The 12,052-nt window shown below is 34.9% G+C and overlaps 1 protein-coding gene across 1 annotated transcript; it reads right to left on the reverse strand.

Annotated features, from left to right (window-relative positions):
• Nucleotides 1-5,864: 5,864 nt before the first annotated feature.
• On the reverse strand, nt 5,865-7,704 carry LOC132167950 (cyclin-dependent kinase inhibitor 7-like). The gene is made up of 4 exons (XM_059579002.1): nt 7,320-7,704; nt 6,889-6,938; nt 6,630-6,785; nt 5,865-6,500 (listed from the first exon to the last, which is right to left on the reverse strand). The coding sequence occupies exons 1-4, from the start codon at nt 7,584-7,586 to the stop codon at nt 6,431-6,433; spliced, it is 543 nt and encodes a 180-aa protein (XP_059434985.1). The 5' UTR covers nt 7,587-7,704; the 3' UTR covers nt 5,865-6,430.
• Nucleotides 7,705-12,052: the final 4,348 nt, after the last annotated feature.

A 12,052-nucleotide genomic window follows, 5' to 3' on the forward strand; every position in this document is an offset into this window, starting at 1 on the left:
AATTAAACCTTAAATAATGGAAAATTGGATGTACAACATGGCCCCAAAAAAAAAAAAAAAAAAATATATATATATATAAATGTTGAATCTAGATAATAGCTATGCAAGCTATACTTGAAAGCCATAATGGAATGGTTGGTGTGAGTTCCTATTACTCACAAGCCAAGGTTAGCTGAGTAGGATACTCACGGACCAAGTTTAAGCAAATCTAACGTTAGATTTGTTGTTACGTTGGTAATTATTGAAGCAATGTTTACTTATGGTGTAAGACTAAATGACTAATGCTATTTTTCGCTTGAAGTTTATATCGGCTTTTATCCATTAATGTGGCAGGTTTTAAGCAATTTTTTTTTAAAGATAAATGCTAGAATCTAATAAAACTTCCACATTTTGCCCATCAAAATCTTAGGTGATAAAGTGCACATGGTTCAAGTTGATGGCAAATGACACTTTACCACCTAGGATTTTGATTGACAAAATGTTGAAGTTTTATTAGATTTTAGCATATCTCATTTTTTTTTTGTCATTCACTTAATATATATATATTAACCATTTAAAACTCGACATATTAGTTGGTATAAAATCTAGTGCGAAGAATAACATTACGGTTGGAAATTACATTTGTTTCCCTACAATTATCCTATAATCTTGACATGACAACTCCAACCAACCATTTACTTGAAATTGATGAGACTGCTACCATAATATATGCTATCATAATATTATGAAATAAAAATGTAATATATAATATTTTTTGGAGTAATAATTTACCAAGGGAACTTTTTTTTTTTTTTTTTTTGAAATTGACAAAGGGTTTATTTGGGCTTGCGATTTTAAAATAGCAATTTTAAAATGTGTTATTTAAAAACGCTATTTTTAAAAACGCAATTAAGTGTTTGGTAAAATCACAGTTTAGACTTTAATATTGTGCGTTTTCAAAAAACACAAATTTTCTACGTTTTCTAATCGCTATTTTTTAAAAACACAATCCCAAATGATCTATTTTTTACGAGTTGGTTTAAAATCACACTTTTTAAATATGAAATCGCAATACCAAACGCATCCTAATTCATTTTCCTTTTTTTTTTTGTCGTTTTGGCCCACTCCCAACCATTCCTTGTTTGGGCTCACGAAAGAAATAAGTCTTCAGGCCCATAGCAGGGCTCTGATCCAAGCGGACAAATATTTACTTATTTAGCAAGATGAGAGTTTTAGGTGCTCTGTCTTCGGCCCTGTTCGGAAGGATGCCCTTCCTCTAACGAAACTACGCAAGTTATAGTTAAATGGCTTCTAATATTTCTCTTTGTTTTTCTTTTTTCTTCCTTCTATTGGAAGGATATTGTGATTTGAATGATTTTGAAGTTTAAACCTCTTGGATCAATCGTTAACTGATTAGATGATCTTCAAATCCATTTAATGTGAAATGAAGAAAAATAATTTTATGGTCTAAATTAGAACAGTGTAAATGGTGTCACGTCATTTAAAATTTTAAACGATGTGACAGCATAGGCAAATATATACGGTTATACGGTTAGATGTTTTGAAATCTAAGTAAAATAGAGAGTATCTTGTTCCATTTTGTTTGTACATGTTTTATATTCTTAGAAAAAGAAAAATGAAAGGAATTAAGTTGGGGTGATTTTTTTTTTTTTTTTTTTTTTAAAAAAAAAAACCCTTGATAGTGAGGGTGAAAATGTGGTTATAGTTAGTGGTTATTGCCTAAAACCATTAACCGTAACCACCTAGGCGGTTAATAAAATCCACTAACCCCCTATGTGGTTGACCGGTGGATAGCGATTAATAATCCTAATAACCACTAATCGCATTTTAAAGAAAAAAATTGAAAATTTATTTAAAAAAGTCAAAAAATTAAAAAAAGAAAACCAAAACGATGTCATTTTTATGGTAATATAATATCATACTACATACAACATCATTTCTAGACCGGTGGATAGCGATTAATAATCCTAATAACCACTAATCGCATTTTAAAGAAAAAATTTGAAAATTTATTTAAAAAAGTCAAAAAATTAAAAAAAGAATGCCACTATATATATATGCGGTTAGTGGTTAACGGTTAGCGATTAATGATTTTTTTAAAACCAAAAACCGCTAACCATAAGCGGTTCATTTTCACCCCCCTACTTGATAGAATATGTATGGATTATAGTGAGATGCACCCCATCATATCTAAAAGAATATTTCTACCTGGAATGCCACTATTTTCACTATCTTGAGATGATACCGTCAATCTACTATTTATTTATTTATTTATTATTATTATTATTTTAACAATAGTTGATCTAAGGTTGGATTGATACCGTTATATTAGCATAGTAAAACAATGATGTAAAAGTATTATAGTGGTATAGTATATAACATTACTCTATCTAAAATATATTAGATTTGAATGAGTGATAATTGTTCTTTGAACTAATAAAATTACTCATTGTTCTTACCCGTCGATGTTTGTGAAATCATTTGTATGTTAGAGTTTAAATTTGGAATTTCATGTTTATATAAAATTTTGTGGATCTATTATAATATACTTTCCATCTATATCAATAGAACTATCATTTCAAGAATTATATATATATATATGGAGTAATGTTATATAATACCATAACATTATCTCACTATGTGTTGATATGACTTTGTTAATTTACCCTTAACAATGAAAAAAAAATCAAATTATAATTGGCAATACAAAATTAGTATTGTGGGATAGTGGTGCGCATGTTATGTAAGTAGGATTTCTTTATAGGTTGACATCTTGGTCTCATGTTTCCTTACAAAAACAAAAACAAAAAATGGTTAATTAGAATAGTAGAATTAAGATTCTCTTCGGTTCATTTCCAGTTAGTTATATTGGAGGGGTATTTTTGTTATCTGAAAAAAGTTAAAAGACAAAAAAACCCTTCAAATATAACAAACTGAATATTATCCAGTTCATTTAAACTGAAAATGATCTTGTTCCTAAAGAGTACCTGTAAAAGTACAACACCAATATCTTGGAAAAATCTACCATTAATACCCAAAATGAAGCTTTCTCCCCTTAGAGGATTCCCATCAAGCTCTTTACAATTTCTCTAAATTTAACTTTGAAAATGTTTTTTTTTTTTACTTAACTATCCACTTTTTAAAACTACCAAATATCAAACTCTCTAAATATTTTTCTACTTTAACTAAATATTAGTTTTTATTAATAAATGTAATTGCCATGAAACTCACTCGCTTCGATTCCATGTGAGAGATTTACCAAAATGCCATCCTAACAACCAAAAGAATATTAAAAAATAAATAACTTTTGCTTTTGGTGTCTTTATGTTTGGAGAGGAATTAAAGTAAATGTTAAATTTAATTTTAAATAAAAAGTTTGATAAATGATATTTTCTGTAAGAAGAGAAATATTAAATATGAATAGCTTGATCGGATGCTCTTTCTACTCGGAAACATTGAGAATCAGAGATCCAATGGTGTGGGGCGCCCGGTTTGGGCGCCATAAATGTTAACTGGTGAATAACATGGCAACATGCGTGTCAATCATTCGAATTTGTCTCAAATCCATAATAAAACGACAAGAAACGAAGGGAAGAGAGAGATCTAGTTCTATATATCATATCATATGCTTAAATTTTACCAACAAATATTTACATCCAATCTCTTGAACAAACAAATAAATATATGTACACTATATATATATATATGGAAAAATATAAAAAAGCTCCCCAAATTATCAGCAGTTTTCGATTTAGCCCCTTAATGTTCTAAAAGTGATAAAGTAGCTCCCAAACTACCAAACTATTGCATTTTGGCCACTCCGTTAGTTAAAACCGTCAGTTTGGACGGAAACTGCAAAACGTCGTTTTCTTATGGGAAAGTTACTACAATGCCCTTTTATGAAAAAAAAAAATTGGAAAAAAATATAAAAAAGCCCCCCAAACTACCAGCCGTTTTTATTTTAGCCTCCTAATGTTCAGAAAGTGATAAAGTAACTCCCAACAAAATGACATCGTTCTGCAGTTTTTGTCTAAACTGACAATTTTGACTAGCGAAGTGGCCAAAATGCAATAGTTTAATAGTTTTAGGAGCTATTTTATCACTTTTGAAACATTAGGAGGCTAAATAAAAAACGACTGATAGTTTGAAGGACTTTTTTATATTTGTCCCATATATATATATATATATATATATATATAATATGTATGCTAAGTTTGGCAAAGAGAGACAGACACCAAAATCGAAAGCTATCTCCTTCATTAAATAACCAAACATTCTATCCCCCACCTCTCTTTCACCTCCCTCTGAAATAAATAATAGCCGGCGTCAGATCCAAAGCTAGCTAGCCAACCACAGGAGACCAGCAGACCACCGCACCACCACTGCACGTGCAGTGCAGCCGGCAGCCTCCCTTTTTTTTTTTCTTTTTTTTTTTTTATTCCCCTTTTCCTACTTTAAAAAGGTAGCAACTACAAGGCTCAAAGCCCACATGCTATGCCCTACAGGATTGCTTTGCTTTGCATTTTAGACACCCATGTATACAATCATGATGCCAATGTAAATGTGCAATGTATCTGTTGCTTTCGCTTCTGACAATACCCTCTGTCACCCCTTTGCTATCCCATGCTTCCTCATTCATTTCTAGCTTCGGTTAAGATTTACCGTAATTATATGTCTGAATTGCTAGTAAATTAAACATCAATAAATTTTAAATTATCATAGATAAATAGATTTTTTTTTATCAATCTAAACAATTTAAACACGTAATTGTTGTACTTCAATAAAGATTCACACTAATTATCTATCTGAACTTGTTAGCAAATTAATCAGTAAATTTTAAATTATCCTAGATAAATAAGTTCTTTGTTACAATTCAAACAAATAATTCCTACTTTTAGTGTCAGGACAAACATATTTTTTTTGGTGTCCCACTTCCTTCCCAAGGTGTTACATCAACCCTTTTTCCTATTTTTTTCTTAGCAATCCTTTTTCCCGTTCTTAAAAGAAATGAAAGAAAGCTACTTTGTCCACTTGCACAAACGGCTACCACTCATGTACATATCGATCATTTCTGTAAAGTGAGGTTTGAGCTATGAAAATGGGAATCTGCACTCTGCAGCTGCGTGCCCTAAGAGAACAATGGCGGCCCACCATGTCAACATCACAACGCAAATAATTAGAATGGATCAGATTCACAATATGATTTTAATCAACTATTATTTGTCAAAAAGTAGACAAATTTCACTAAATTAACTTTTTCTGTTTCTCTGACCAACTAAATTAATCCACAAGTGGGCCAAAAATCTAATACAAACATCATGTTACTTTGTGTGGGAAGTATTAGAATTTTTCATAAGAACTAGCTTGGTTAGGAAATTCCATCGAACATTCAAACGTGCTAAGTTCGATTGATCCTTTTTACGATGGAAAGAACTAATTCACAAGTACCATAAAGTCACAAATCTATCAAATTAATGCATAAAGATTGATTGGATGTTCAATCAAACCTACAATTATATATGTCAAGTTGGGTCGATCATTCAAACGTATCACGTCAATCGATTGGATTAATGCACTTGAATCGTTGGTTGATCTTATCACGATCGATTGAACTAATGCACTAAGATTGATCGGATGATGTTGGATCATTTATGAAATCATGTTGTTATAATAATTTTAAAAATATATGTTTTTCAAAAGTTTGCCAAAGCCCCTCTTTTTGTTGTTGTATGCTAAAAACTCCAATAATAGAGAGAGCAATCAGTCGGCATTATCTGAAAACTGAAGGAACGATAGCTGTGAGGGCTGTGTGGTTGTTTTATTTAGATAGGAATATTGGAACTTCATCAGCATGGTCCCAACAATTATAAGAATCATATTCTATTATTGAAACTCCAAACAAAAAAAGGCTCGGATCATAGTGGGGAGAAAAAAGAAGGATAAGAAAGTAGCTGCAAAAAGAGCAAGCTGATGAAAGGAACCTTAACACAGCCAAAACAAGCCCAAACAAAAAGCACTTTTCCAAACCAAAAGTACGTCATTTCATCAATGCAATGCACCCCCATTGAAAAAACACAAGAAAAATAATAAAAATACAAATTCAAATCACTGTCTGTACAGAGAGATGGGGGAACAGGGCTGGAAATGTTTTTTTTTTTTTTTTTTTTTTTTGAAGTACTTGAAATTTGTTTCATTCCAAAAGGGCTGTTAGTTTGCAGAGACAGAAGCTTCTTTTAAGAGTACAATCTACAAAGCTTCGTTCTTACATAGTAGTAGATGAAGAAAAAGCTGTACAATAAACAAAGAAAACCACCTTCGTTCTACGGTTCTACCTCCCAATTTCCTAAAACCAAAAACAGTCAAAAGTCGCATGCAACTTTCTATGCTACCCACCGTCATTTTAGCGTCTCTCTCTCGCCCCCTAATTCATTCATGGCTTCAAACGAAGCCACTGGTACCGACCCTCCAAGGGCACATCCTTCACAATGTCATAGTTGTACCTGAAGGAAAAGGGTAAAGTTTGTTAGTCAGTTAGGGTTCGATTCCCCATCCGCTAAAATGCGCAAGTAGAGCGTAACCGCTTATCCTGCGCACTCTTACATACACGCGCGCACAGAAACAGTACTCACTTCTCGGCGAACCGCTTTTGCTCGTACTTCTCAGCCTTCGCGAAGAACTCCTCGATCTCCGCCTTAGGTGGAGTCTGCGCCGCCGGAGGCTTCGTCGCCAGCGAGTCCATTTCGTCTGAGTCTTCGCAGAGCTCGCTCGACGTCGTCGTCACTGTGCTGAGTAGAAGAAGAACATGAAAGAAACGAATTCCGTCACGAAATGTTTCGTTTTGAATTCGAACAATTTGAGAGAGAGAGAGAGAGAGGAATTGAAATAAACCTGAATTTTCTGTTGATATACGTTGAGTCTACGGTTTCGAAACTCTTGGCCTGCAATGGTACGTTCAAGAAGCGTGAATAAATTTGAAATTTAAAGTGTTACTATTTATTACGAGCAATTAAAGTCGGTGGAACCGAAAATTGCGAAGGAAACCAGTGAAACCCCGTTTGGTTGCTGAGAAAATAAAGGAAAAGGAATGTAAACAAGAAATTCTACTCAACTAAGCCTAAATTGACCAATTTCAATTGCTTGTGTGAAGCTCGTCATTTTTCTTGGTAGAAAAAGCAAAAAAAGAAAAAGAAAAAGAGAGCTCAAAGCTTAGTTTTCTTTCATTTTCCCCCGTTTTCTCAGCAAACACACACGGAGTAACAGAAACAAATTCAAACCGAATTGAACTACTCTAAATTGAGAAATTCGAATTCGAAATTCACCTCCAGATCTAAGAGCCTCAAGTTGTCCCTCACGACCTCGCTCGACTCATTGCTGGAGCAACAAGACGCCGGGAACTGGTCCGTACAAAAGCTCGAGCACAAGTCACCGGCGTTCATTCCGCCGGAATCCATGCACAAACTCTGGTTCTCTAGGTCGACATTCGACGAAGCCAAACCAACAACTCTCCTCCTCTTGGACACCCCCGCGCCTGCGCTTGAGCCCTCCACCACGGCATTCCGCTTACAGTTTCTCACACTATCCTCCATTAATTGTCTCTCTCCTCTCTCTCTCTCTCTCTCTCTCTCACTTTTACCAGCACTATTCTTTTTCCTATTCCTTCTGGTTTTGCTATTTTTGGGTGGAGACTCTGGAGAGACTGGAGTGAGGGATCCGAGAGGATATTTAAGGGGCAATGATGGACGGTTGAGATTTGAAGCTAAAAAGAGTGGTTTGTGTTTGTTAATTTTGTTACTGTTGGTGTGGTCCTGACTCGGCAATCGGTGACAAGACGACGCGAACGGGAGTGTGCTGCTGTCCACCACGAGATTTGGGCGGTTGAGGGATCCCAGGTGCTTATTTACTACTGTTTACACTAGGGCGGTGTGTACAAAATCCGCCTCCATAACCGCCTTTAGCAGATGGTGATATGGAGAATGCTAGGAATTTTTTTGGTGTTCTTTTGATCTTAGTTAGATATAAATTATTTTCTAAAAACTGAATAAGAGAAATAAATGATCGAGAAATAAATGATCGAGAAATGTTATGAGTTAATAAATTTCTTATATTTGATCTATATTCTCCTACAAATTTAATAGATTAATTATTAAATTTGTTGAGTCTACTATTGACGGTCCGCATAAGATCACAAATTTAATGGTTAATTTGTAAGATAAGATTTGCCAAATAGTGAGAAAATATTCACCCTTGGCCCGTCCAATAAAGTTGTACATGTGGATGCGAATGTGATTATTGACAATAAATGCATTCGTGCATATGAGGTAATGAATATTTTAGACATATTTTAGTCTTTTGAACCTCTATTAGGACTTATTTTAAACAACTTTAAAATTTTAACCCTTCTAATTTCACCATTTTTGGGCTAGAACCTTGATGGAAATGTGTGGAGGGGGCTGTCGGTGTGTGTTTCGTAACAATGTGATACTAAGTGAGGCGTAGTAGAGGATTGTGATGCTTACTTTTGTGGCGTGAACGGTTCAAGCCAGCAGATATATAAGGGAGTTTCTAGGTTTGAGATATTTTTCATATCAAACATCCTAGAAACTCCCATATATATCTGCCGGCTTCAACCATTCACGTCACAAAAGTATATATATATATATATATATATATTAACCGCATTGTTTATCCTAAAATTGTTATCCGTAATTCATATTTGCATATGGGGTTAATAATTTTTACTAATTGTTATTGGCATCCGTATAAATAGATAGCGGTTAGTTACAGTTAATAACTGTCCAATTGTACAGCCCTACCGTCCACAGAGAGTGAATACCGCTACTCATCACCCACGGGTGAACAAATTTTTGGGTCTATTCTCATATACACATCCACCTTATGTGTATGGCGTGTTTTACATAAACAATACAAAGTCATTCATTAATATTTTCTCACCAACCAATCACATAAACGGAAGCCCAACGAGAGTGAGAGAAAGTGTTTGAAATGTGTTCAAAACACGTTTCAAAATTATTATTCTTAGGGTTTCTTCGATCAAAGATTGATTGGTTTCAAAACGATCTATCAGTGCAATGTGGCACATTACGATCGATCGGTGTCAGCTTGCATGATTTTGGATAAGATCTTTCAACACACATACATGTGGGTGTAAGGTCCTATTTAAGGGCATAGGATAAATACTAATTAGGGTTTATAAACCCCATTTCACCAATTTTCTCAAAGACCCAACCCTATATATCGAGAGAGATAGAGAGAGGACCACCTTAGGACCTCCCAACTCGATCTTTGGCGTTTAGATCTTATTGTGGAGACTTTTGTAACCGAAATTGTGTTAGTTTCTCTCTTTCCTACAGTCCCTACATCAGACTACGACAGTGCATTGTCAGCTTCAACCTTCTTTCAATGATTGTTGTCGGTTCCAAGTGGGGATTTAAATAGGTTTGCCTCAATCTGTTTCCATTTTACTTCTGTAACCGCCTTGTGCGGCCCCTTAAGAGGAGCAAGTCACTTGTTTAACTCATTTCCTACGCTCTGTAATTATTTTCGCACTGTTTTTGTTTGTTTTTGGTATGTTGTTAGAGAGTTCACCCCAGTTTTGTTTTTAGGATCACCTACTTCTTCCGTTCAGATTAGGAAATGGGAAGGATCTTCCCCAGTAACTTTTTCCTTATTCAATTTTTTTTTTTTAATAAAAAAAAAAGCCTTAGAGGCCTTGCTGCTAAGGGCTCGGAGAGGCTTCCTCCCATCTTGAGGTATGGAGACTTAACCTAGTCCTAATCCTTGTTATTATGCATGTTTTACACTGTAATTTACATAGTTAATCATGATTAGTATTTAGTTGCTCCGGTACCTACTAGGGAAATTTATAAGATATGATGTTTCTGAATTAATTTTAGTGAAATAAGGAATTGCGTAATCTCTTATAGTTGGATTAAGTGTAGAGTTAGATTTTCTGTTGAAATGATGGTGATTATAGAAAATCACAAGTTTAAGCGTGAGATTTTATGTGACCATGAGGTCTTGTGGAAACGATAGTGATTGCATAGCTAATATTCTAGTTAGGTAAAACTTGTGCATGTGTTAGTTTGGTTCATCGTATGAAAAACTTCATTAACTCTCTTAAACCTTTAATTATTATTTTTGTAATCACTTTTTTAAAGTTCAATAACTCTCAATTTAGTGTATCAAACTTTAAAAATTGTGCAATCTCTCATCTACCGTTAGGGTTTAGAGTTATATCAGACGGTAAAAGGTTGAAATGATCTTTATACTCCTGTAAATTTTATAAAATTACAAAATTACCTTATTTTAAAAAATAAAAACAAAAACTTAAGTCTATTGACCCTCGGGTCACAGGGTGGGTCTGGTGGGACATTCCCCCTTTTTGTTTTATTTTATACTTTTTATTTAAAATTAGGGTATTTGGGAAATTTCTCACTCATCGGTAAAAAAATCCTAACGGAGGGGTGAGGTTTCAAATTTTTTTGAAGTTTGATACATTAAATTGAGAGCTTTAAACTTTGAGCAGGTGATTATAAAAGTGATAAAAGTTCATGGGGATTAAATGAAATTTGTCATAATATATATATAAAAGGTTATAAAATGGGAGAGAATTGAGGAGAGCTATGTAGAAAATAAAATTATGAACAAAATGTCCCTTCTTGAATTCTGAAAATTCTAATTTTGAGGGACTTCTCTAAACACATTTTATATGATTAAATGTAGGATTTAGGTGAGATGGGGAGGATCGCAACTTGTTGCCACTTAGGCAAGTAAACACATTCTCGATACAAATGGAAAATACATTTTCTACTAAATTACATGCATTGAGGTAAGGTCGAGAAATCTTTTAACTTGTTTATATTTACATGTTTAAAATTATGCCTATTCTTTCCTTCCATATTCAATGTCATGTTCTTTTTTTAAGCCATGGTAAATACACATGCTATGATTTTAAAGAAATGCCATGAACATAATTTTCATTATTCATGAAGTTGCACATGCCATGATTATGAACTCTTTGCATGTGCATCATGTTTAATATGTTTATTCCCTCGACACCATTATGACATGACTATGACTGGTATTAGATCACATGACACGTATAATCCAACGGATAGCGGCCTTCTCCTTGAAAGATCTCACTACAAGCTGCTCTTTTAAGGCCAAAATATCGGGAGAATGATGGCCCCATTTCAAGTGAAATGGAGACATCTATTTAGGGTCAATTTGGTTCACAGAATTGACCATTTTATTTTTAGAATTAGTTATTCATATAAGAATGAGTAATTCCATTCACACATGAATAATTATTCCTCTAAAAAATGAGAAGAATAAATATTATTTTATATGGGTGGCCGGCCCCCCAATGGGTGGCCAGCCACCCACAGAAGGCCTTGGGGGTGGCAGCGCCACCCTCGGAGGGCCTCGCGATGGACCGGAGAGGCCCTCTAGGGGTGGCGCGGCCACCCACGTTACCCCAAGGCCATCGGGGGTGGCCTCGGCCAACCCCAATCAGATTCTGGGGGTGGCGCGGCCACCCCTAGACGACCTTGGCAAGGTCCTCTAGGGGTGGCTAGGCCACCCCGGAATCTCACAGGGGGTGGCCCCACCGGGGGTGGTCACACCACCCCCAGGGCACCTCGGGGGTCCACCCCAAGGTGCTTCGAGGGTGGTGCGACCACCCCCAGGTCATGCAGGGGATGGCTGGCCACCCCTGTAATTCTAGATTTTTTTATTTTTTTTTAATTTTTTAAAGAAGGGTGCTGTTTTTGATAATTTTGGTTCAATTCCCATTAAAATATATATGTTGTTACCTAACGGAATACCCAATCTGTGAACCAAACAAGCCCTTATAGTGTATTTAGGGGGGGTTATAATTGTCTAAAATAATTTGTTCAAAAACTAAATGAATAACCATGCCCCCTTAAATACACTAAATAATGGACCCTCTTCCATTTCAAGTGAAATGAAAAAAATCCATTTCCACAATATCGAACTTACAATTAATGGTCCTTCAAGACACGCCAGCCTA

Source organism: Corylus avellana, chromosome ca1 (assembly GCF_901000735.1).
Source record: "Corylus avellana chromosome ca1, CavTom2PMs-1.0".
Taxonomy (NCBI): domain Eukaryota; kingdom Viridiplantae; phylum Streptophyta; class Magnoliopsida; order Fagales; family Betulaceae; genus Corylus; species Corylus avellana.

Bases quoted from the DNA above. Each gene is read 5' to 3' on its own strand.
- LOC132167950 (XM_059579002.1), bottom strand. From the start codon at position 7,586: ATGGAGGATAGTGTGAGAAACTGTAAGCGGAATGCCGTGGTGGAGGGC. The intron at 6,939-7,319 runs GTGAATTTCGAA...GTACCATTGCAG, and splicing joins TGAGGCTCTTAGATCTGGAG to GCCAAGAGTTTCGAAACCGT. The intron at 6,501-6,629 runs GTGAGTACTGTT...CTTTTCCTTCAG, and splicing joins CAAAAGCGGTTCGCCGAGAA to GTACAACTATGACATTGTGA.